Below are 25,019 nucleotides of genomic sequence, written 5' to 3'. Positions count from 1 at the left end.
ACTGCTCGGACGGCATGGTCGAGGGGATTGTGACTACCTAGTAGTAGTAGTCTGGGTTCTACGAATTCCATTCTTGGGTCGAACAAAGAAACTTTAATTCATCCCTTCATTTCTTGACTCCTTCGAATCTCGCTCCATCATTATCCCACACTGTTCTTCTTGCCCGGTTCATCAAGCACCATCACAATGGCGACATCCGTCATGTCACCACAGCACGTCCCAGATCCTCTGTCGCAAAATTCGTCTGGCCCCAGTATCCTTGAAGAAGTTGCGGCCGCTCAAGAACATCTTCGAAGTCGTCTCGCTGGGGCACTCGCTATCCCGCCGTCAAAGGCTGCGTCGGAGTCGTTGCCAACAGTCCCGCTAATCGACATTGGTCCTTCTTTCTCTGACGACACCTCGTTGCGGAAGGCCGTAGCAAAGCAGATTCGTGAAGCCTGTGTGACCACCGGTTTCTTCCAGATCAGCAACCACGGCGTCTCGTCCGAGGCAATGGACGGAGCGTTGAAGCAAGCAGAGCGCTTCTTCCACCAGTTGACGCCGGAACAGAAAGACAAGTTGAACATGAGGCACTCTCCGCTCTTCCGGGGGTACGAGCCCCACGACTATACATATGTGAATGTAGACGACATGGCGGGAGGCGACGGCTCGAACACACAGGAACAGCATGAGCCTGAGACGAAAGAAGGCTTCAACTGGGGGTATGAAGAACAGCTCGACCCAACGGGCGGAGATGGAAAGTATGTCGAACTGGACGGGCAGTCGCCCGCCTCGGCGGGACAAGGAAACATCTGGCCTGACGAGGACGATCTCCCTGGCTTCTACGAGGCAATCAAACTCTACTACGGCCAAGTGCTCCAACTGGCCCGACATCTGTTTCGACTCTTTGCACTATCTCTGGGCCTTGAAGAAGGATATTTCGACCAGCTCATGACCCATCCGGGCGGGATTGCAAGGTTGTTGTATTACGCCGGCCAGCCGCCAGTCCCCAACGAAGCTGCCAACGGCGATGCAAGCACACGGAGACAAGAAGGCAAGCTCGGGCTCGGCGCGCACACCGACTACGAATGCTTCACGCTGCTCCTCTCCTCGTCCAACCCGGGGCTCGAGATCCTCTTCCCTCCATCACCGCTCACCAACGACCGTCCCGTCTGGCTGCCCTGCCCCGTCCGCCCGGGCACGTTGACGGTCAACGTGGCGGATTTCCTCATGCGCTGGACAAACGGCCTGTACAAGTCCACCATCCACCGGGTCGTGAGTAAACCGGGCACGGGGGAGAGATACTCGGTGCCGTTCTTCTTCAGCATCAACTACGACGCCGAGGTGGTGCCGCTGCCGGAAAGCGTGGTGGGCGTCAGCAAGTGGCAGCCGATCAAGGCCGGGGAGTATATTCTGGAGAGGCTGAGGGTGACCACGGCATGAGCGGAGGAGAGGAGAAAATGGGAAGAGGCCCGAGGTGGTTGCCGCTTCGAGTCGAGGCAAGGACGAGTCCAAAAGGCACGAGTCGAAGCTCGATTACTGATTCACTCAAGGGGCCCTGTTCCGGGTCGATATTGTGTGGACGAATGACAACGAGGAGCTTACGCGACGAGTTCTCGCATTTCGTGGATGCCAGTCCACAAGGCAGAAGGATCCTTCGAACCGTATCCCTCGAGCCTCAAGCCATCCCCCTTTCTTGTTCTTTTTCATCTCGTTGTCAACAATCCCTCTCTTCGAATCTCCATTGCCCATTGCTGAAGGTGTTTGTCCCTTGCTCACCCTATCCGCCGTCGTACATGGTGCAAGCATGCGTGCATGCGTCGCCAATAGCTTATCCAATCAGCTTCCACCCTCGGCCGATGGGGGATTACTATACAAATATTCCTCTTCCCACCACTCCGCTTCTCTCTCTCGCTCTCACTGTCATTTAGGATTGAGACGAAGGAAAAAGCTATAATAATCTAATGCGTCCCGATTCTGTCCCTTCCCCAGGAGCATAGGGACAGGTGAAACACAGGTAAGGAACGCAAGGAAGTATATCAAGTTGTCGCTCTGTTCGCTGCCACCAGCACTGTCTCCTCCCGTGTTTACATATCGGGTCCTGGTAACAATACCTCTATAAGGTTACATTTCACCTGAGGCGTGCAATCTTCCAGTCACTCAGGTGTCTCTATTGTACCATATTAACCAGCACATCCGCTTAAAACACCACACGACACGAGGCGATACGGTAACACCAAACCTCACGCAGCACAATCCGCAATACCGAGTCCAATCTTCAAGCCATCATCATCGTCCAGGATGCCACTCTACGCCTCCGTGCACGTCTCCCCCTCCATCCCCTGGACCGCCCCCAACGGCAAACCCGGCGGCCCCTGGTCCCCGATCGCCTGCACACTGATCCACACATCCCGCCACGCCGTGCTGGTCGACACGCCCATCACCGTGTCCCAGACCGAGGCGCTCATAACGTGGATCGAGCAGACGCTCCAACCGGGCGCGACACTCGAATACATCTACATCACGCACGGGCACGGCGACCACTGGTTCGGGCTGAACATGCTGCTGCAGAAATTCCCCACCGCCCGCGCCGTCGCGACCCAGGGCACCATCGCGCACATGCAAGGGCAGATCGAGCCCAGGGCCTTTAAGAACATGTGGGGGTCGAGATTCCCGGGCCAGATCGATGTGAAGTTCAAGCTGGCCGAGCCGTTGCCTCAATCGGGCACATTCTACCTCCCATTGGACGGAAACGACCGTGGCGTTCACGGAGGTGGTGACGAGGGCGTCACTTCTCAAGGCTACACCTTCCAGGCCATCGAGGTAGGGCACACCGACACGCACTCGTCCACCGTGCTCTTCTGCCCGCACCTCCGCCTCGTGTGCGCCGGCGACGTCGTCTACGGCGACGTGCACCAGATGCTCGGCGAAGCCAACACGCACGCCCTGCGCATGGAATGGGTCCGCGCCGTCGACACCGTTTCTTCCCTTTCCCCTCGCCCGGAGATCGTCGTCCCGGGCCACGTCAAGGCCCAGGAACTGTGCGGGGCCTGGCACCTCGACAGGACGAGGCGGTATCTTCTCGACTTTGACGCTCTCGTTGAAGGCGGCGACGGCGACGGCCACAGCGCGGGAGACGGCTTGCGGCAGAAGCAGCAGCCGAAAAACGCCCGCGAGCTCGTGGCTAGGATGAAGGAATTGTGGCCCACGAGGTTCAATGATGGGGCATTGATTGTGGGCGCGATTAACGCGTTCAAGGTCAAGGAGAAGGAGGCGGCCAACAAGGCCAAGGCTAGCGGCGGCGGTGGGAAGTTGTGATCATAGTACTCGGTACGGAGTAGGTACAGGGGTGACAGAAATGAGAAAAGCCCCTGCGGACCCGCAAAACCCATATGAGTGTTCGAGGATTTTGTGTCAAGGGCTGGAGTTTGTGTACCTTCATGTACATACTCTGGACAACACGTCTCACTCTCTCACAGACCGATGACTGTCAAAAGAACATGCATTGCTATGCTCTCTTCAGCTTCAATCTTTCCCGGCCCGTGACTGTACTGACCGGCACTGAACCATATATCTGTCTATCTGTACAGCACTCCCTCTGTCAATCTCTCGGGCGTCTGCCACAAAACACCGTCTCCTTTCTTAATAATTCTGTTGTTGGTAACGATGTTCCCATTCACCGCCTCAACTCGGCAAATATGTACGGAAAAATAACCTCACACGCCTTCAAAAACACCAACACTCCCTGAAACACACTGACCGGCAGCAAAAGCCATCCCTTCTCCTGAATGAGGACCCAGATACTCAACAACGCCACGCTAAAAAAGTGATAAAACAGCACAAACGGTTGCGGGATGATACCTCCCAGTAACCCCACCGGCTCGTCAATGCATTTGCCGCCCCGTTGGAAGTATCGAAAACATCCTCTCTGCAAATACTTGAGTTGCCAGTCATCGGCTGCAAACAGCGAGTACAACGCTTGCGCTAGGATATTGATCACGGAACTCAACCCCTTTCGCCGCCAGTGAAAGGTGCGGAACTGCCTGAGGACAAGCCGGGTATCGGCGAGATCTGGGACTTTTGCTGGAGAGAGTAACTCGGACAGTAAGACGACGTCAGTCAAAGCGACCGTCATACCGCCGCCAGTTAACGGATGGCGCATGTTCATGGCATCTCCCAGAATGGCTAGACCTGGAGTTGTATTGGTTGTTGGAGGAAGGAAGGAGTTGGGCATGCTTCGAAGATTGCCTTTCTCCAAAGCGGCCTGGAACGAAGGTTGCACCATAGCCGGTAGAGATGGGAGCACCACCTTCTGTAGATGACCTTTGACGCCACCGTTGGCTGTCGATGTAGATGCCAACCCCTCTGGTATATCCACCAGCGCTCGAGTCTCGTGGGTGCCGATCTGATAGAGCAATACAGGAGCATTGTCCCCCAAGACCACTGTGCCATGTTGCGGAATTGGGAGAGGACAGTCAATGAGTTCCAATCCCCAAAATTTCGACTTGACTTTGGGCGTGTGAGAAATGTATGACTTCCGGAATTTGGAGGCGTACCCGTCGCAGATGACGGTCAACAACGCAAAAAAGTAATCCTTTTGTGTTTTTTGAGTGATAGATTCGGCTCCGAGGATCTCGGCGGTATGAGGGGACGCTATGAGCGAAGTGGCTTCGGTCTCGAAGACGGTAATGTTGGGATGTGACATTGCCGCTGCGCGCAAGCGAGAAACAAATCGGCCGTGGTGGAATGACCGTCCCTCTGCTCTTTTGACATTTCCCGGCTTTCCCGCAGCTGGATGCTGTGCTTCGCCGTTCGCAGCAGGATAGGGAATGGGCACCTGCTCGTCATAATAAACCACGGTATACCCCTTGACAGGAATCGCATCGATGTCGTCGAGCGTATGGCGCAAGCCCAGCTTCGTCAATGCCTGCACACCACCCGGTTGCAGAAGTTCTCCGACTATGCGATCCGGCTCTTTCAGTGATTTCTCAAGGAGAATGACACTGCGCCCTTGATTTGCCAACGCCACTGCCAACGAAGATCCCACGATGCCCGCGCCCACGATAACAACATCCGCATCGTGGTGGACCTTCCGTCTCTCTTCCTGGAAGTCTGCATCCAACTCTACCGATGATTCTGAGGGGGTGTCGAGTATGAGAGGCATTGTGGAGGGCGAAGAGGATGGAAGGATGCGTCCGCAAGAGGCGTTATCTAGACATGAACCGGCGGTGTCGAGATCGGCAGAGGAAGGAAATGTCTTTTAAGACCAAGGGGGCTCTGTCGTGGTGGAAAATGTCGTCTGTGGCGTGAGACGTGGTGTGATAAGCAGCAGAACGAGTGTAGAATGAGTCTCCTCAAGACCTTGCAGTGGTTGCATGCCGCGTTCTGCTGAGTGGTGACGACTTCCACATGGTCGATTGAGTCGAGAAGGTTGAGAGCCACAGTAAAATTCCAGAATGGCTGGTCATTGGCCGCGCGCATGTCAAGCGAGGGGTGAATCATGCAAGGCACCGCCTGGCGCCGCCGAAGTTGCTTTGGAGCCTTTGACTTGGTAGTCGTTCCGAATCGTACGAGCGGGCGGTCATTGGTCAGCCTCGTCCTGCGCCAAGCCTCTCAGCCTCGTCCCGCTGTCAGCGATATACTCGGCACAATGTCACCTGAGTGGCCGCCTCGTTTGATTTAATAATGGTCACGTTCCTTTCATTCATTCTCTCTAATCTGCTCATCTACTGTCCCTGCTCCCTCCCCCTCTGGAGAAATCTTACAATCTCTCATTCCAGCCCGGCCTCGGCCTCGGCCCTTTTTTCCCTCCAGCAGCGTGCTGAAGGCTTGGTGACATTGGACGCTTTTTGTGAACCTCCCATGCTCTATCTCTCCCACAACTTTCGACAATCAATAAAAGAAAAAGGGGAAACAAAGCCTCCGACGACTGGCTCGGGTCACGATGGATCCTTTTCTATTGCCCAATCTCATGATCGTCCGGCTACCGCCTTTTGCAAAAACATCAATCACGCTTTGTCGCGAGGCCGTGAGCTCCGCCTGTCTGTCAAAGCGGTGTCGCTTTCCTCGGATTGCTCGAATCATCAAGGATCCAGCCTTCAATCCAGCCGTATATGTGAATGCATCCCACAACTTTCGGGGGTATGTGAAAACGTCAATGTGGTGCTGAAGAAACGCCGCTGCCATCCTTATGCGTTGCATCCCTTTCAGGGCGCTGCTTCCTGCTAGATTGACAAACACCAACAAATTTTGTCCATGCATAACCCAAAATCCATAGAACAACTAGATGTGTGCTGTTGATATCATAAAATGCTGCCCTCTGCCGCGGCCATCGACCCGATCCAGAATGCGGTTCGCGAGACGGTGCCAGAACCCAGTGATCGAGTTGAAGAGACGCGTCCCGGAAGGTGGACGAGCCAAATAAGCTGCAGGTTATGGGAAAATTCTGCAAAGGAGCGCCTAGCCGCCTTTCCGTAGGGACTCGTCGGCAGGGAGTGTTTCCCCCACGGAAAGATTCGACGTCTGCGCATCATTTTCCGACTTGACCGTCTTTCTTTTATTCTTCTTCTTCTTTTGTGTTTGCCAGGCGCTCGATCCGCTGGTATTCGGTGCTGAATTCGATCCCTGGTTTGAAGATGCTGCAGTGCCGTTGGTCCTGGTTGCAAGCGGTCTCGCAATATCACGATCCTCACCATTCACCAACACCGTCTCACCATTGGATGAGGGCACATCCTGGCCGGAGTGGCCCTTACCCTCCTTTGGGAGAGAACTCTCCCCGTTAAATTTCTCAACTCTAGGAGAAGGCGTGCGTACCTCCTCCACGGACGAAAGTTGCCGATCAAGTGACCAAGCTTGGCCGCCCGCCTTCTTCATATTAGTAAGGATATTCATTCCCACCGTGTCCCCCACCCTGACCGCTTGATCCTGCGTCCCTTCCTTCGGACTCTTTGCCGTGGCTTTTGAGGGTATATATCCATTTGCAAAATCTGGAGTAGCACCGTTTGCATGCTGGATATGATTGCGAAGCCCACTGGGACTGATTGGCGAAATCTGGCCCTGTGCGTTGCACTCGAAAGCGTCTTGAGACTGTTCGTCTGAGCTTGATGGGGTGTCAAAGGCTAGGTCCTCCGATGTCGATGCGCTGAAATTGATTTGATCTTCAGGATCGTTGAATGAGTGTGTGGTGCGCCTCCGGAGCGGCGAATTGATCGAGCCGTCCACTATGAGCGGGCCCCCTCTGGGCTTTGGTGGATCGGATTCGATGTTGCTGCCCTCACCATTCCTCGACTCCTGCTCTGGTTCGGCTTGCGCTTCGACCGAGGCAGTAGAGATCGTTTGCAGCGGCGGCGTGTGCATCGTTCCAGAGGGACGAGTGGATGCTGGAGCAAGCCGTGGTGATAGGCCTCCATTCTGGATAGCGAGGCCGACATGTGAGGGGATGGGAGAGATTGCAGTGCTCTGGGTATAAGCCGATAATGAAGGCGACTGACCGACATAATATCCGAGATACTCTGCTGGCCTCCGTACTGGATCATAGATTGAACCCATGGTACCATAACCATTCTCCATATAGCCCATATACGGTTCTTGTGACGTAGACGATGAAGACGACCTTCGTCCGGTAGAGGAATCCTGAAGGCTTGCAAGATCCGGTCGCTGCAAATGCCCCAAAGAAGTGACCGGGACAGCCCGTGCAGGCTGCGACTGAGCTCGCAAGGAACCTCCTGTAGATGTTTGTGTCACCGACGTTCGCCGAGAGTACCTTCGAGTGTCTGGAACCCCAGCACTAAGTCTCGGTGATGGAGGGTTGGTTGCAACACCCTGGCTTGGTTGGCTTGCAGACAGATAGGGTGATCGAGAGAAGCCCTGCTGGTATAATGGTGCTGATAGGGGAGCTCGACCAATGCCATTGACTGGTTGATTGGATCCAAAATCGAGACTGTCGTCTTGCGAGGCAAATTGACTATATCCCGCAGGTTGATTATAAGCCGCCATCAATCCTCTTTGTCGCAGACTCTGTTGATAGAGCTGCATTCTTAACTCCTGCTCTTGAAGCTGGAGGTACTGATATTGCTGGAAGAGCTGGTCGTGCAGGAGATGTTGCTGGTGCTGCTGTTGCAGCTGCAGCTCATGGGTTGTCATGTGAAATGGAGGATTGCGCACGTAGTTGGAATTTCGCGTGGTGGGATTTGAAGACCGTCGGGGATTGCGGCTCATTTGACTTAAATTCCTGTTCCCACCCCGGGGCGCATTCCGAGCTCCTCTTTGCGACTGGTTTGGAGGTTGCGGGATCACGGGCCGCGCTGACGGCGGCACGAAGTGCTCTAAGGGCTTGATCTCATCCGGAGGATGGACGAATTGTTCGCAGCACTGTGTCAGTTTGCCCTCTCCTAACAGCTCGAACGCCCGCCGCAACTCCAGGTGTATGCCTCGCATCGAGGTGTCGTCCGCGGTGTTCGCCAAGTTTCTTGACACATTGAAAGGTTCCTCAACGCACAACCGATTGTCCTGGAGAAGGTGCCACGACTTTTCAACCTTGGACAACACTCGACCCAGCCGAACCGATACCACGCTTTGCTCAAAGTCAAGCTCGTGACCATAGTAACGGAAGAAATGAAACAAGAGTTCTCCTAAAGAGGACTTGTTTCGACTGCCGAAATCTTTGTGGGCGTCCACGTTTCGATCGAATGAGACATTGACTCCAGCGACCTCTTTCGATTGCAAGTTAGGCTGTTGTTGCAGAGTAGGCAAGATTGGAGGGTCTCTTGTCTGCAGAAAATTCAAGGCCAGACATATCCACGTATACGAGCTAAGCGTGCCGCCAAGGGCTTTGGGGGACATCAGTACCAAAGTCGCGAATCAGGAAACCCGGAAACAGAAAACATACCAGCGTCGTTCAACATCCTTCGCTTCGCCCAGTATTTGATGATCATGGCTAATGGTCTCACTCGGCTGTCAATACTGACGTACGTCCGGACCAGTTGCGTGTTCTCCAAGGCAAGGGGATTGTTGACGTTGATGTCGCAAGCAACGTGTAATTCAGGATCCCAAACCTTGACAATAGGCACCTTGGCGGAAGAGACACATACCACTCTTTCCATGCCATGCTTCGCCAGGAGGTCTGCGATATTGCAAACTCGCTCCATCTCCTTGCAGTCAGTGGTGATGCAGATATCGACGTCGGAATCCGAAGTGCCTAGGTTATTCCCGGTAGAGCCAAAGACATTGACTGCGATAGACGACGTAGGCCATCTTCCGCGAAGTATCTTGTCGAGCTTCTCGATGAACCTTGACCGACACCCTTCACTCTCGGCAGTTGGTTGCAGTTCTGCATAGAGCTTTTCCATGTCCTGCGTTAGTGTTTCATTCTCTTCATGAGTCAACCTTGGCTTTAACTCGGACTTATCCTTCTCCAATGGGTCTGCCCCCAATGAGTAGGGAACACGCCGCCGTGCTCTTTGCATACCAGTCTCATATTTACAGCCTCCGTACTGCTTCCGACCTGCAGGTGGCGTGTGACTCTTGTCGGATGGTAGCGAACGAGGAGAATGGGTTTTTGCCGGAGGTTCTGGGGAAGGCGAGGTTCTTGAATGTGAGCGGGACTCGCTTCGCTGGAAGGGAGTGGAGGGCATCGATTTGGAGTTCGAGGAGACGTGATGTGAACGTCGTACAGGCAGTGAGGGACTAGGATTTGACTCCATTTCGACACCTGGCTGAAGAGTCTGAGCAGATGGAGCGGTCATCGGTGTAGATGTTCTGTTTCCATCATCTTTCGGCACTCTGCAAGTCATATGACAGACCAGAAAGACTGGACTCAAGGTGGCTCAATTGGAGAACTGCTACGAGACCGGTCGCGCTGGTTCAATGCGTGTATAACCTCTCCCCCCTCTTTCTCAAAAGTATATTCAAATGAACAACCGCCTGGGATTTTCGAGGGATTTGTGAAGACGGCTTGGGGATGGATTGGACAAGTGCTGCAAGCAAGTGGTCCAGAGCGACGAGATGTGCTGAGTTCAACAAAATGCGTGACGCGACACACGGCCGACTCTGCTATTCTTCCTAATGACGACAATGACCACCAGGGCAAGGGGACCTCGTCTGTGTCGAGGATTGTCTGAGTAAGCCCGTTGAGGGCGGCGAGGTGAAAGAGAGATCAGTCGAGAGATCAGTCGGCCAATTGAGGCAAGGCCAACGTCGAGAAAGGCGTAGGGCCGCAGTGCAACTTGCAATGAGCAGGAATTCGAGAGACAGAGGACTTTGAATCCGGTCCGGACGCTGCTGGGATTTCTGCGTGGTTCGGGGGAGGCGAATACGGGGGGGGTTGTAGAAATCTGGGTGTTATACAGGACTGAGAATGCGAGCAGAAGTAGGATAGGGCGTCTAGGCGCGTGTCAGGAGGGAAGATATGTCGAGGATGGGACGAGGATAGAGTCGACAAGAAGGTAGGTTGAGTAGGTAGGGTGATGGATGGAAGTGGTCGAGGTGCGAGGTGCGAGGTGCAACGACAGATGATCCTCGCTTGTTCCTGGCTGCGGTGCTGCGGTGCTGCGGTGCTGCTGTGCTCTGACTACTACGGCGCACGGGTGCTGGGAGAGGGTCCTTGTGGCCCTGCGGTGCGGTGGGTGGGTGCCCTGCTGCTTTGGTGCCGGTGGTGCTGGTCAGTGGTCGCTCGTGGGTGGCAGTTATACGGAGCAGCACACGGCGAGAAGCCTCCGAACAGTTCCAACGCCCGTTGCTACTAGTAGCGGTTGGATCAGCCCGAGACCTAGAGAAAGGAAAAGTGCGCTCGACGCGGAGGTGGTCATTGGTGCCAAGCGTCAGTTTACAAACAGGCCTTTCTTTCCTCGCGCCCAACAGAAACTCCTTTCTTCAGGTGTTGGAGCTGTCCCGCGCAATTATAGACCAAGTGACATGAAACTGCGCGGACAGCACGAGAGCCAGCAGCTGGTGGAGCGATGTCATCGTCTTCAGCGGTCTATGTACTTGCATCCATAACTCTGTCACGCTTTCACTTTCAGCTTCACCAAACGCACACCGGTGGTGAGGATGGTGGTGATGGGCGGCGTCTGCTGTTTGCAGGCTGCCTTTGCTGACTGGGACCAAGATGTGCAGCTAGGCACCGTAGGCACTGAGCGACGCTACACAGCTCTGCAAGACAGGGCTGGTGAGGCATGGCAGGGCAGGGCAAAGGCAGGGTATGACCCGGGTAAGAGTGTGAGAGCACTCAGCGCAGCCAAGTTCATTTGCCATGAGCCATGCCCTAATGCGTGCACCTGTCTGTACCCGTGACGCCTACCGAGTACCTCGCACCCATCCAACACTGCTTTCCCAATTCTAAACCCTGGCTGGCGGTGCTGGCACTGCTTTGCCTCGTTCTGACCGGTCTTTCATGATGGAAGGACTATGCGGTATACCACACTCTATCCATAATTACAAGGTTATATATATGCACCTGTCAGATTTCACTAGCGCGTCGCGTTCGACAAAAACACCGCGTTTGATGATCTGGTCTAAATGGCCACACGGTGTCGCCGGGGTCACTTCCAGAAAAGCAAATTTCAAACTCTCCAGATGATACCTCGAATTTACTCGGTACGCAACATAGATGGGAGATGCCCAAAAGCCCAAGCACGGTGAGCCAATGTCCGCTCTGAGCCTCCCAAGGCCCCGCGAGTGAGACTCCCTCGATCCTTTCTACTTGATCTGTACAAATCCCTTTCTGGGGAGGAGGAGTGGGTTTTGGTCCCTGTTCCATATTGGGGTCCGCGATTGCTCAGCCTTTGAGTAGGTATTTCTGCCAGCTGGATGCAAATTGGTGATCTGAGATGGTCTCTTAAGATTCTGACCGGCCACCTGTTGCCTCCCGATGCCAATTATAGCCCAGACACCCTCCTCCGCAATCTAGGCTGACTCAACGGCCTGGTCCTCACTTCCAGGCCTAGCGAAGACCCCTGACACCACTTGGGAATAGAAGGGATACTTGAGACCAAGCAACCCAGAGTGCGGAGCCAGGAGTCCTACCTAGGTACGCACCGGAGGAGTGCACCAGTCTTTGGCTACCATGCCGACCTAGGTACCTAATTTCTTTCCACCCCTATTTCTTTGAGATCTTGGCCTACGCCCTATATTACTCTGTATTCGTACGGCCCAGTAGTTCCCCAAAGGTCCTAAGCGTCGAGATCTCCTCTGGTGTGATCCTCGTCATTAGGGAAGTGCGTGATGGAAAAGAATGTACGATGAGCAGTTCAATGCTCATACCGTCTACGACAGAAAATCATGCCGACGACTTTGCTGGTGACCAATGGCTCCTGCTGTGATCGTGGGTGCAGATTGCACATCACTCATGCGCCCGCCAGATGCTTTCCTTTTGGTGGGATTGGCCAATTATCACCATGAGGCTGCTGCACGCATAGATTCTTGATACGAGGACATAACTGGGCACGAGTATTGGGTATGTTTGTCAGGAGTGCTCATTCAGTCGTGGGCGCTCCCAGCTCCACGCGTACCTGGGGTTCATCGAGCCTTATGCTCGCCTAACAAGGTTTCTGGTAGACTACGAGGTACTCGGTAGATCTCCCAGAGTCACGTCGCTCGAGGCTGGCCATCCTCGATGATTGTGTGGAACCGTCCGAAATTTGAGGACTAGAAAAAGTTACCAATCCGACCAAATCACGCGCAGGAGCCGGGGCTTCTCGGATTTCTGGGAGCTCTCGGACTGGAACGATCAAGTGCTTGGGGAGTTTCCTGTGCTCTGTGTTCTGTACAACGAACGAAACAGGACGGCTGCATGGCATGATTAGTTCTGCAATGTTTGGCTGTTTGGCTGCAGCCGGTGCGTGACGAAGATGAGTTTAAGGGCAATCTTCAACGCCGCCTAGCCGATTCTGGAGCACGATATGAGCTCTCGATCAGGTAGCCGACCACCCTTGGTGCCCGCAACCTCGTGGCCCATGTGACGAGTGACTGGTTGGCAATAGTCTGTTGTCAGGATTCTCGAAAGCACGAGTGGGACAGCTCCCAATGAACCGGAAGACTCGGATTGGTAGACGCATAACGTGCAGGGCCTAGTGAGCCTTTGAGCCGTTTGGACATTGAGGGGCAGACGAGAGACCTTCGACGGCCAAGATGCGCTCGGGCTGGACGGGAACGACCAGGTCAAGACTTGCATTTGTCACTGGCGGTGCGTGGTTGTGGTTGCGGCCTTTGCGTCATAGGATCTTCATCGTGGTTCTTTTGGAAGATGCGAGCCGTCCCCCAACACCCTCCTTTTACACTTGTGCTTGGTACCGAGTACAAGTAGTGAATCTCTGACTCGAGGCAGTCGGCCGCCGGGAGGGAAATTGACCAAAGCAAATGATGCTTCAAAACGTCCCCCACCTGCACAAGCACAACAATTTACCGGCCATTCCATGGGTCTCCACCACGGAGAGACAATTTGCTTCAACAGCGTTTGGCGATGGAATACGGGGTGGATCTGGCCTCGGCTTCGAGTTCTTTTCCTCATCAAGATCCGCCCGGAATAAATCGTAGCAGAGGGCCGATTTCGAGGGGAGGGTCGCTCGCTGTTCAGGCTCGCCAATTGTTCACTTTGGGTTTCAGTATGCGGTAATAGAGGTACATAGTAGGGACCATGCGCGCGGAGGGGGGGTTTTTGGGTCTCGCTTTGCCGACGCTCCAGCGACCCAGTCTTAAGCCAGTCGTTAGCTCGTGGGTAGTGATGGTCGGGGATGACCCGCCTGCGCCTATTGTCTGGCTGAGCCATTCCCCGGCACGAAAGGTGAGGAAGGATGAGGAAGAAGGGGACAGGGAGATCGCGGGAGACGAAGTGTGACGAGGAAGAAGAAAGGCAGCAAGGCACCTAAGGTAAGAATACGACAAGCATGCCTAGGTCTTTTTCGTCATACCTAGGTACCTGGTAGGCAAATACCTACTAGGTAGGTGTGTAGGTATAAGTGGTATCCAAGCCTAGGAGCCTAGCAGCCCAGCAGCCTAGCAGCCTAGCAGCCTGTGGTCGTGGGGGGAGCCTTTTGCCTTCTACCGGTAAAGGCCCTTGCGAATTTCCCTTGTCGCCCTCTGTGGGTGTCTGTTGGCCGGAAAAATGGTGGTGGAGGTGGTGGTGCTAACGTCAACTTTCGCTTCTCGTCGCAGTCTCGCAGTCTCGCAGAACTTTTTTTCAACCATCTCGAGTCTCTCCATCTTTCTCCGCCTGCGGTCTCTTTTCCTTTTGTCCCCCCTTCCTCCCCGTTTCTTATATTTTTTGTGTCGCCTGCCGCCTGCCGCCTGCCGCTGCTGCAGTGCGGGCTTCCATCCACGTCCGATTTTCCTCCCGCGCGGTACTCATACTTGCCAACTGCGTCCTGCGACCTACGAGGTCCCGAGCACGGCTCTTGGTTGATCTGTAAGTCGTCTCACATTCTCTCAACTCGCCTTCCTTTCCCGTGGCCACCCCGGGGCAATTCGACCGATTGCACGGCAGCCATCATTGGCTCGAGTTGACCGAACCGATACCTCGAGAAAAATGAACACACTCCCCCACCCACGCCCTCGCACCGCACCAAACGTACCAGAATTTCCCCCCAAAGCAAAGAAGCGGATCACACACATACACCACATGTTCAACCCCTCTCCCCTCCAAGCTGCACGTTTTCTTCTCTCGATCTTTAGCCCGTCGCATCCAGCCTAATCATTGCCCTTTGTCTGCAACTCCTAATCGACTGATTGATTCTATAGCTAGTCATTGCCTTTCGCATATACCCTACGTCGTTTGCGGTCGATCACATATCTCGATTGGAGGATTACCTGAGACTCTACTGCAAAGAGGGGCCGCATAGAAACTAAGAAATATGTCGTTTCAGTATGAACCCCAAGGATGGCAGGCGCCGGTTCGGCAGGCCTCATGGGAGCAGCCGCCCCCGCCGTCAAGATCAGGTGCGTGACATTGGTCCCCATGAAAGGCTTTGCTTGAGACTGACGGACACATCCTAGGCGCCAGTTCCACCTCACAGCGCGAAGATGGCAATGCTTTTGCCATTCAGTTCGAAGGTGCGATGATTGCCACTAAGAGCTGTCACTCAAAGGACTGACGTGAGAGAACAGAGGTGGATCGAGCGATGGATAATCTTGTCAAGAGTGGCAAATTCTATGGTGTTGGTGGACAACGATCAATGCCACCTGGCCCAATGCGTCCGGGCGTGGAGTATGGTACGTGGAATCCCAGTATTCTGCCCCTGGTGGACAAGAAACTCACTGTATGCAGGTCCCCGAATGCACGGAGGCCGCCATTCCGTCGGCGACTTTGACCCTTCGCGACCGCACCCCGGCTCGAATCTTCAAAACTTCTATGCCTCGCAAAGGCATCAAGGCCGCCATGGGGATGGCGAGCAGATGATGCAAGCCAAAAGGAGGATGGCGGCTCAGCGAGAGCGCGAGCTCCGTAACTATCATCAGGAGCAGCAATACAACCGGAGTAAGCATTGTGTGCCAGAGTTGTAGTAGGACACCGCACTGAGCCTTGAACAGGTTTACTGGCCGAAATGTCGTCTAACAAATCCGATCGGTCAATGAGCCCCAGCACCTTGAGTGAGGAAGGCCGCCGGGAACTAATTGCTCGTCAGCATCGCGCGTTATATGGCGGTGATCCCGCGGCTTTTGTAGGACAGGTCCCCTTTTCCACCGAGGACGTCACCAGCCGAGATCAAGCTGGAGGGGTCTCTGGCACTGCGCCTGGCGCCCCCCGTGGTCCTTCACCCCGCACCTCTGATCCTTTTGGCGGGCCGGGACAGACCTCGCAAGGTGAATCCGGCCCTCAGAGTGCGTCTTCGGGTCAGGAAGCCGCTCGTGCTGAAAAGGCGACTTCTCCGTCAGCGCAAACGTCCTCAGGATTCGGTACGTTTGATGCTCCCATTCAAGCTTCCGGAAAAGCGCCCACACCACCGACAGGGGAAGAGCCATCGCACTCGCGGCAGATCTCCAAGTCAACCACTGCGCCCGTCAGTGGCGGCATGGGGCCAATTGGCAGCCGTCCCAATGTGCAACAGGCACCAAACCAGTCAATCAACAAGCGCACGACCTCCCCTCTGCCTTCTTCTTTGGGATACGGGTTCGGGTCTAATGAACAAAATGCTGATCGAGCAGGGTCGGCCAACTCGAACTCGAATGCGCAGAAAGAGTCGTCGAATTCCGGAATGGGTACTTGGGGCACAGGCAGCGGAGTCTGGGGATCCAACAAAATCGGTACGACCTCAGTGTGGGGTTGAATGAGTTATGAAGACACGACCTGGACATGACATGTTTTGTATGCGCGGAGTTGTGTTGCCTTTTGAAGCATATCTTCGGTGTACAGGGCATTACATAGGTGGGAGTGCTCGTGGTTCGTTATGCATGTCGGGGTCTTCATGTTGCTTCCACATAGCGGGAGGGGGATCATTTTGCAGCGATCTTTCAGTCGTTTAGCGTATGGTCATTGAGCCTGGCCTATGGTTGTGAGGTGATGGGAGGAGCGGAGATCTGGGCAAACATCTCGATTATCAAAAAGGTGGAACAAGGAGGGAATCATATGGATATAGGGTTGGTCTTCGGAGTCATGACAGTGGCATCGAAGGACGGGTGACGATGGAGACAAAGAATGGCTTCTTTGGTTCCGGGTTGTGGGAGGGGTTTGCAACGCTTCTAATGGAGCAGGTGATCTGTGCTCTTCAGATGGACATGGCTGGTGTTGACATCCCCCTCTTGAAAGCATGGCGTTGTGGAAGGGGTGGTCGATGAGTTGGGCTCCTTTCCAAAAGAGCAAGAAGTGAGGGGGGTTTCTCGTTTCTCTATGTCTGGGTTCTGGGCTTCGATGGGTTTGCATTTGGAGGTTGTCCTTTCTCATCGCGTAATTGTCCGCTGCTTTTGGATGCTTGCTGTCTTGTTCTGGTCTGGCTTGGGTTGTGCAAAGGTGGAAAGGTCAAAATTGCGCATTTCTCTACACTGGAAAGGGAGGACCGGGCTGCACAAGGAGTCTTATGGGAGAAGGGGGAAAGAGCCCGGCAAGACCAGTGTTGATGGGATCATATAGGGAGTGGTACTGGCTGATGACTATACTGTGGCTACAGCGACTGGAGGCAGTCGAATCCTGGAACTTCTGCTCAACTGCTCGGTCTGCTTTTGTCTTTTCAGAACTATACACTCGATTTCGCGTGTCACAGTTCTAATACGGTGTGATCTCACCGCGTTTGTGGGTTTTCTGTCCTTTCCTCCCCGGTCGTCGCCGAACGGTTTAATGCCACTGGACCGCCTGGCCCTTGAGGCTGCTCTCCCTAACCAGCTCAATCAACCGGATCCCGTCGCGCGACTGCTCCGGTCTCACAGCGACTTTGGCTTTCCCGCGCACTGCGTCGCGTAGGTTCTCGTAGAACCCCAGCCAGTGACCCGGGATGGTCGGGTAGCGGCCCACCCAGAGGTTAGTGTCTGGCTCGTAGATCTGGTGTTCGTTCTTGTCGAACGCGTGCTCGCCTTTGGTCGTTAATAGGCCGTACAGATGTGGCGGTTCGTGCCCGAAGTCGGGGGCTGTCACGGGCATGGATGGCGTGGAGAGGATTTGGGATTCTTGGATGCAGGTTCCGTGCTATATTCACACATGGGTTCATTGGCATGTTAGTGGGTGGTGGAAAATGAAACAATAAAACAAAGTAAATTGAGACGTAAGATCAAAAAAAAAAAACCAACCTTGACAAACGACCCCTTGGTGCCCCTCACAAAATACTTCAGCTGGTCCTTCATCGTCGACACCACCATCGTCTTGACCGTGACCAGCAGCTCCGACTGCGGCCCGTCGTACTGCAGGATGGCGGTGAAACTGTCCTCGATCTCGCTGTCGACGCCGCGAAGCACCCTCAAAAACCCCGTCACGGATTTTGGTCGGCCGAAGAGCAGCAGTGCTTGATCGAACGTGTGGCTCCCTGTAGGTGACAAAACCTCCAAGGGGGTCCATGTTAGAATGGGTTACACGAAATGCAAGATTTAATGTCATATAGAGGGAGAAAGAGGGGTGGGAACAATACCTAGACCAAAGGTCATGCCGTCCCCGGGCGTGTACTCCTTCTTATTCATCCCTCTCATCCAAAACGGGAAGTCGACGTCGTAGTGGATCTCGAGTTCTTTGATGGTCCCAAAGGCGTCCTTGTCGATCAGGTGTCGGAGGGTGAGGAAGTCGTTATCCTAGAGAAGAAAATGAAAGCCGGTTGGCATCCGGTGAACAAAAAAAGGAAGTATGCCACTCGCGAGGGAGGATGGATATGCCGCTCCGGGATGATCTTACTTACCCATCTTCGGTTCTGGAAGACTGTCAAGATCTTGCCACTCTTCTCTGCCAGGGAGATGAGGTGGTCGGCCTCTTCTGTCGTCCTGGTGAAGGGCTTCTCCACAACAACTGCTCAACACACAGACGGCAGAACCGATATTAGAACCACTTCTCATTTTCGCAATACACTTGAAAAAAAGGGGGACTGTTCCAAAGAAAATGAGAGAAAATCATACCGTGTTTCCCAGCGTTCAAGGCCTTCTCGGCATATTCTGCATGCGTGTCTTGTTTGCTGCAGACGATCACCACGTCGATATCCTTGTCCGCGAAGAACTCATCGGCATTCCGATAGTGCTTGGTGTCGGGGTAGTCGACCGTGCAATGTGAACCGGTTTCTGCGCTCTTGGGATCCTTTGGTGCCTCTGTGCGTTGAAAGAAAGCGACTACCTTGAAGTCGTCCGGCAACGCGTTGATGAAGGGTAGGTGGAAGCATTTGGTGGAGAAGCCGAAGCCTATGATGCCGAGACGGATTGGCTCCATTATTATCGAGTACGACCACTTTACAGTGTCGGGTATTGAGATAGCTGTGTCAAGTATATGAAATGCACGTCTTGAGATCTGTGCCGTCTAATTCGTTTGTTGTAGGACAATATATTCAGCACTCAAGACGAAATTGCTTTTTAGTCCCTCATTCTTTCTTTTGACGTTCTCTCCATAGTCGCCTGATGTCGTGTGAATGCCTGCTTCCGTACATGGTCCGGCTAAATTCAGCCAGTATTAATTCAGCCGCTCGGGAAGACGCCGTGGGGTGACAATGTGGAGAGGTGCTTCAATATCCTGGAGAGGACGAAGATCTCGGTATCCATGCCGATCCGAGCCCGGTTTGCCCCAGGTCTTTACTTCGGGCGGACTTTATGTAGGTCGAGCGAGCCAGCCTTGCTAGCTCTAAGTCCACTTGTACATACTCTCGAGACAGCCCTTCGATGTTCTTGCAGTATTCGGCGGTTTTCGTGCACAGATGTCTGCGGCGAGGGCAACGAAGCACTTGGTCGTTCGGCCTGCTGGCTAAGCCTCTAGCAAAGGGCAGACTATGCAGTGACATCAACTCAAGAAGAGAGTTTTATCCTCTTCCAGCAACGTGCTTTGTGTTATTCACATATGAGAGTCCATTACCTCAGGATTCAAGCGACTTTGTGAAGCATGAAGCACAATTCATGACGAGTCCTTGGAGTTGCAGCGTTTTCGGCGTATCAGTGTGCAGTGGCTATGGTCTTCATTGATGAGGAGGCAGAATCTTTGTGCCCTTAGCAACGGAGGAATTGGCAGGGGGAGCGACAAGGGACCTCCAATTCCTGGAAGAGTTCTCTGTGAAGTCATGAGCTGTTGATCTGGTCCACTTATTCCCTCAGTTTCCTGTCGATGTGGATGTCCTCGTATACCTCAGCATGTTTGGGGTTGAGATGTCCTCGCTAGAAGTCCGTTTCGCGCCTGCATCAGTGCATCGTGCAAGAACAACAGCAACAAACCTCTGCCCCGATCAGGTGGGACAGCACCTTATAAAGCTGCGAGAATCGTCCTTCTACCAAATAGACGCAAAGCAAGGTATCAAAACGCCATACACAACTCTCCCAACTGAAGCCAAATCTGTACAGACGCCATGAGGTGACTAACATCAAGTGAGATGTCATTCCATCAAGCTCAGATTCGGTAGGACGAGAAAACATTTTGGCTTGTGGAGAAAAGTCACCAGACACAGAGAGTCCTCTGCTGTGTTGGGACTGGAGTATCAGCGGCACATCCTCGCATTTCGTCCATGGATTCTTGGATTGCTGTATATCTAGGTATATCCTTGATACGAGGCTATGGCGACATCTGGCGAATACGGCGATACATCTAGCGATAACCCAGCTCAGCAGTTTTCATCCCATGTGATAGGATGCTTGAGCGGGATTAATTTTGGTTTTGTGGATGCCTTCGGGACCAAATTCAGCTGGAGGAAGTAATCAGCCCTGATGACCTGTAAATGATCGACCGACATCATTTTGTAGGGACGGGAAGCATAGAGTGGCCCCATAGCGAGAGGCTAATTTCAACGGGACGCTTCTGTCGGTTGGTGGACTGAAGAAATGGCCACGGGTCGGGCTCTCCGCGTGGTCGTCCTCCACCCCAGTTCGTCCGCTCACCGCCCCATGGAGGAAGGTCCTTTTGAGAACGACGTGTTCCAGACTGTCGTGTCGGATGGGTGGCTTGAACTGCCTTTCAGATCCCCCAGATTGGGGACGCTTGGGTCCTGGCTCCTCGATATTAGTACTAGGTAAGGTTACTGGATCGCGGTCTGGTGAAGAATGGCCATAGTCGGAGGAAGAATCCTATTCCGCTCTTGGCGCGATGGCTTGGCACGCCTCCAGGGACCTTACTAGGTAATCGCTTGCTCCAGGGTTCTATGGCTACATTTGCTTTTCATCGAGATAGACATTGGCTTCTTCTCGCCATGCCAGCCTGATCCAGCACATGCTCTGCGTATGGCACACGTTGGCCTAGAAGTCAGGACCAATGTCTTCTGCCCTTGGCTTCATGTTGTCAGCGCCCAGGTGCTACGTTCCCGTTTACCGAGCCACCGTCCCTATAACCAAGCTACCTTCCCGTTTACCGAGCTTCCTTCCCGTTGACCGACCGTCTGAAAGTAATTCGCAGCAAAACTACAGGTTGTGTGGAACATGTCGTGTTCCTAAACCTTGATGTTCACATACACGGAAGTTCCGCACCAGACACGGGTGTCACTCCCTCAGGCGCTTGCCGCTTGGATCGACTGTATCACTGTTTCCTACAGCCTCTGATTTGCCTACTGGAGGTCTTCTCATCCATCTTTTCGGGACCTCTCGGATCTTTCCTGCATCAACCTCGCCTTCTCGAGCGAACCCCAGCTGTGCCAAGGATAACCACATCATGTGGCAGTAACTGGCGGCATCTTGGATTTGAGAGGTTGTCCCGTAACGTCGCAAGTTGCATCCTTCTCTGGCGTTCAGGCTATCCCGCCATGCCGCCGTTCGTATCGAATGGTGACAACTTTTGGCATAGTGCCTTGATATGGCCAGAACTTCTTTCTGAATCATCCTTTGTCCAAACAGCCGAAATCAGCAAGGCGCCAGAGGCTAGTTGAAATGGTTGAGGATGTGTTCCTTCTTTTCCCGTTGCGAAAACGGATGAAACTTCATGAGATATTGCGGGTGGATCTGGGGGGAGAGCCTGGAGGGATGCGGAGCAAGGCCTAGTCCACCAGGACGTACACAATTGCTCTATCTTGTGCCTCTCGTCAACGGTAAGTGCTTGCATCGGACATCTATATATTGCCCGCTTTGACCCAGCTCACTGTTCAACTTCCTACGTGGCTCTCTGTTCCTTTGTGCTCTTTGACCATTTCCTAAGACGCTCCCACTCGTGAATACTGTTACACAGATCCAGCTAGTCGGTACAATTCTCTTTTACGACGGACCGTCTCCTCGTATACCCAGCAAGAGACAAGATGAGTGGCACAGAGGTTGGGGTTCCCATCGAGAGCTCTGGCAGCAAAGATATTTCAGCAAAGATAGAGATGTTGGAGTCAGCATCCTCGAGCTCCCCGGACTTGGGATTCGATCTGAAGGCTACCAAGAAGCTGATCAGGAAAATTGATTGGACGCTTCTCCCGTTCCTGGCGCTTCTCTACCTTCTCAGCTTCCTTGATCGCACCAACATTGGAAACGCTCGACTTGCTGGCCTTGAGAAGGATCTCGGAATGGCAGGCTTGGACTACAACGTACGTTCAATTCTCCCCTTGAGAAAGCTACCATCGCTCACAATGATGCAGGCGGCTCTTGCAATCTTCTTTCCTTTCTATGTCCTCGTCGAGCCGCTGTCCAATATCATGATGAAGCGGACACGGCCCTCGATTTGGATTCCTTCTATCATGGTTGCTTGGGGAGTCTGTACAACTCTCATGGGACTTGTTCAGAATTTTACAGGTCTTCTTGTTGCTCGTGCTGCTTTGGGTATCGCAGAAGGAGGCCTATTTCCCGGAGTGAACTTTTATATCACCATGTGGTACAAGCGCCATGAGTGCGGTTTAAGGATGGTAAGTACCTCAGCTTCTTTACCAGCACTCCGCTGTGTTATTCTTGTCTAACAACAACATCAACAGGCTATCTTTTACTCTGCAGCTACGGCGGCTGGAGCTTTTGGCGGTCTTTTGGCCCGTGGGATCATCGAAATGGATGGAGTTGGTGGGAAATCAGGGTATGCCAAGTACTATACGTGCTTTGATATCCAAGCGGCTTACAAAGGCACAGATGGTCGTGGATTTTCATCCTCGAAGGCCTTTTGACATTCATCATTGGTGAGTATCGGCTGCCGATGATAGTGGAAAGGGACGCAAGCTAAAGCATTGATCTCCAGCTATCATTGCATTTTGGGCCATGCACGACTACCCTTCCACTGCGAAGTTCCTCACTCCAGAGGAGAGGCACGAGGTATCTCGCCGCCTGGAACAAGATCGAAGCTTCCTTGCCGACGAGTTCAACATGAAATACTGCCGGGATGCTCTCAAGGACTGGAAAATCTGGGTTCACATGTTCATTACCATTGGGTAAGCCACTCACTGCAGATCGATCTGGTCCGGCTAACCATGTTCTAGCATTTATACGCCCGTGTATTCAGTTTCACTGTTCTTGCCCACCATCGTGAAGACTTTAGGTTATACAAACGAAGCAGCGCAGCTCATGACTGTCCCGCCATATATTGTGGCCTGCTTCTGCTGTATCACGGGGGGCTATGCTGCCGACAAGCTCAAGAGCCGCGGGTTCTTTATGATCGGCTTCAGCTGCGCGGCTTTGCTTGGGCTTGTCTTACTCATTTCATCCCAAAACCCTCACGTCAAATATGCCGGGTGCTTTTTCTTCGTGGCTGGAACTTATCCAATGGTCCCCCTAGGTCTTGCTTGGAATGGCAACAATATTGGCGGCTCCCTGAAGAGAGCAGTTGGTATAGCGATGCACGTCGGTTTTGGTAAGTTTGCCCTTTGTAGTCCGAAGACCAACACTTCTAGCATGCTCGACATGACTCTGATGTTGCGCACTTACTAGGCAACCTCGGTGGCACCATTGCTGGGTTCATCTATCTGCAATCCGACTCTCCCAAGTTCACAAAGGGCCACGCCATCTTGATCGCAATGCTCAGTGCAAGCACGTGCCTGCAGATCTTCATGACCGCTTATCTTCGACACGAAAACGCCCGCCGCGATCGCGAGTACAAACCCTTGGATCAATACACGGAGCAGGACAAGGCCGCGGAGAGGGAGAAGGGCGACAATGCTACCTTCTTCCGCTACACCGTTTGAGTGATTAATGTAAGGGCGATGTATGAGAGTAGTCCACAGTCAAGTTGATGAGCTTCGACAGAGAGATAAAGTGCAACACTTGCCGGAGGGAGCGTCGAGGCACAGAATATATAACCACATGGTTATGGCCAGTGCCTCGTACGTTGACGGAAGTACCGCCGTCTGATTTGCTCTTCATCCTCTTGGGTTTTCCACACCCATCCTCCTCCTAAGGAATCCATCATCTGCATACACCGCTCCATTGACGAATTGCAGTGTAAAAAAACAGAGTCTGAAATGTCCCAACCCCTATTATCGATCGCTGGTGCATACCTAGGTACCAACCAGCCACTCCGAACCTCGGGGTCTTGTTCTGGGGTGCGGAAATACACTTATCAAGACAACTTGCGTGTCGAGAAGATGGCCGAGGTATGTATGGAGAATTACGACCCAAAGTTCTCCTCGATTGCAATACCAGGAGATATTTTGGTGTCTGGCTTCAACTTTGGGTGTGGGAGCTCTCGCGAACAAACCAGCTATTTCATCCTGGCCAGAAATATCCCTTTGGTAGTTGCCGGCTCCTTTGGAAACATCTTTTCGCGAAACAGCATCAACAACGGCTTGATGGGCCTCGTGGTACCCAAGCTCATCCGACGACTACGTGAGACATTCTCAGACCCACATACTCCCCGACTATCCACTCGAGTTACAGAGCCGGTAGGCAACAAAGAAAATCAACAGAGTCTCGATTCACCTCCGGCGGCGGTGACACAGCCACAAGAAAAGCAATTGTCACGTCGCACCGGATGGACATTAGTCTGGATGTGAAGAAATCTCAGATCGAGGTATTGACGGGAGGTGCCGGCGGGAAAAGATGGATCGAAAAGGTCGGAGAGCTGCCTCCAAATGTACAAGAGATCATCGCCAACGGGGGTCTAGGAAAGTGGGTGCAGACGAAGATTGCTGTTGCATGAGGTAACCAGCCGTGGATTCAGCCTCATCAGTCCCGGACATGCAGAAATCGCAGCAGTTGGGATGGATACTACTCAATGCTGCCCATGCTGAGTCTTGTAATAGAGGTGCGGCCAGTGAAAGATGCACATTTTGTGCCACTACTCTCCGGGCTGAGACTGGGACGGCTATCCCAACGAGAGCACCGCGGAAAACCATGGTTCCCAGAGTACTTTGGACACAGTACCGACGTGAAAGTCGCGGAGCGGAAAGGGTTGCAGTATCCCCGACAACCGGAGCGACTGTTGACAATGCGAAAGAATGGGACACCACTACCCTCGTACCGAATACAGGGAATGAGATCGAAGGCGCTTTTCGGCCTGAGACAAAGTAGCGCCAACAGCGGGACACGGCGCCAAAGTGCCTGCTTCTAGGCCCAGAGCATGATTACTTTTTGCA

General features: G+C 53.4%; 8 protein-coding genes across 8 annotated transcripts; 5 read left to right on the top strand and 3 right to left on the bottom strand.

The window, feature by feature from the left end:
- Nucleotides 1-186: 186 nt before the first annotated feature.
- On the top strand, nt 187-1,422 carry Z520_06083 (uncharacterized protein; the record flags this gene model as incomplete). Its single annotated transcript, XM_016776585.1, has 1 exon — nt 187-1,422. One exon carries the CDS (start codon nt 187-189, stop codon nt 1,420-1,422), a length of 1,236 nt encoding a protein of 411 aa, XP_016632127.1.
- An 858-nt stretch (nt 1,423-2,280) lies between these two features.
- Z520_06082 (uncharacterized protein) lies at nt 2,281-3,297 on the top strand (the record flags this gene model as incomplete). The annotated part of the gene is made up of 1 exon (XM_016776584.1): nt 2,281-3,297. One exon carries the CDS (start codon nt 2,281-2,283, stop codon nt 3,295-3,297), a length of 1,017 nt encoding a protein of 338 aa, XP_016632126.1.
- Nucleotides 3,298-3,655: 358 nt separating this feature from the next.
- On the bottom strand, nt 3,656-5,143 carry Z520_06081 (uncharacterized protein; the record flags this gene model as incomplete). Its single annotated transcript, XM_016776583.1, has 1 exon — nt 3,656-5,143. One exon carries the CDS (start codon nt 5,141-5,143, stop codon nt 3,656-3,658), a length of 1,488 nt encoding a protein of 495 aa, XP_016632125.1.
- A 1,295-nt stretch (nt 5,144-6,438) lies between these two features.
- Z520_06080 (uncharacterized protein) lies at nt 6,439-9,722 on the bottom strand (the record flags this gene model as incomplete). Its single annotated transcript, XM_016776582.1, has 2 exons — nt 6,439-8,807; nt 8,867-9,722. 2 exons carry the CDS (start codon nt 9,720-9,722, stop codon nt 6,439-6,441), a joined length of 3,225 nt encoding a protein of 1,074 aa, XP_016632124.1.
- A 5,100-nt stretch (nt 9,723-14,822) lies between these two features.
- Z520_06079 (uncharacterized protein) lies at nt 14,823-16,235 on the top strand (the record flags this gene model as incomplete). The annotated part of the gene is made up of 5 exons (XM_016776581.1): nt 14,823-14,907; nt 14,965-15,021; nt 15,076-15,180; nt 15,236-15,445; nt 15,499-16,235. 5 exons carry the CDS (start codon nt 14,823-14,825, stop codon nt 16,233-16,235), a joined length of 1,194 nt encoding a protein of 397 aa, XP_016632123.1.
- A 1,001-nt stretch (nt 16,236-17,236) lies between these two features.
- Z520_06078 (uncharacterized protein) lies at nt 17,237-18,799 on the bottom strand (the record flags this gene model as incomplete). Its single annotated transcript, XM_016776580.1, has 5 exons — nt 17,237-17,584; nt 17,686-17,918; nt 18,021-18,177; nt 18,282-18,391; nt 18,496-18,799. The coding sequence occupies 5 exons, from the start codon at nt 18,797-18,799 to the stop codon at nt 17,237-17,239; spliced, it is 1,152 nt and encodes a 383-aa protein (XP_016632122.1).
- A 2,983-nt stretch (nt 18,800-21,782) lies between these two features.
- On the top strand, nt 21,783-23,630 carry Z520_06077 (uncharacterized protein; the record flags this gene model as incomplete). Its single annotated transcript, XM_016776579.1, has 7 exons — nt 21,783-22,055; nt 22,107-22,370; nt 22,437-22,531; nt 22,585-22,631; nt 22,691-22,880; nt 22,929-23,299; nt 23,377-23,630. 7 exons carry the CDS (start codon nt 21,783-21,785, stop codon nt 23,628-23,630), a joined length of 1,494 nt encoding a protein of 497 aa, XP_016632121.1.
- A 399-nt stretch (nt 23,631-24,029) lies between these two features.
- Z520_06076 (uncharacterized protein) lies at nt 24,030-24,583 on the top strand (the record flags this gene model as incomplete). The annotated part of the gene is made up of 2 exons (XM_016776578.1): nt 24,030-24,270; nt 24,351-24,583. The coding sequence occupies 2 exons, from the start codon at nt 24,030-24,032 to the stop codon at nt 24,581-24,583; spliced, it is 474 nt and encodes a 157-aa protein (XP_016632120.1).
- Between the last annotated feature and the right edge of the window lie 436 nt (nt 24,584-25,019).

This window comes from Fonsecaea multimorphosa (assembly GCF_000836435.1).
Source record: "Fonsecaea multimorphosa CBS 102226 unplaced genomic scaffold supercont1.11, whole genome shotgun sequence".
In the NCBI taxonomy this organism is placed as follows: Eukaryota; Fungi; Ascomycota; class Eurotiomycetes; order Chaetothyriales; family Herpotrichiellaceae; genus Fonsecaea; species Fonsecaea multimorphosa.
The sequence above is the reverse complement of the archived record's forward strand: the minus strand, read 5'-3'. Positions and strand labels throughout refer to the sequence as shown.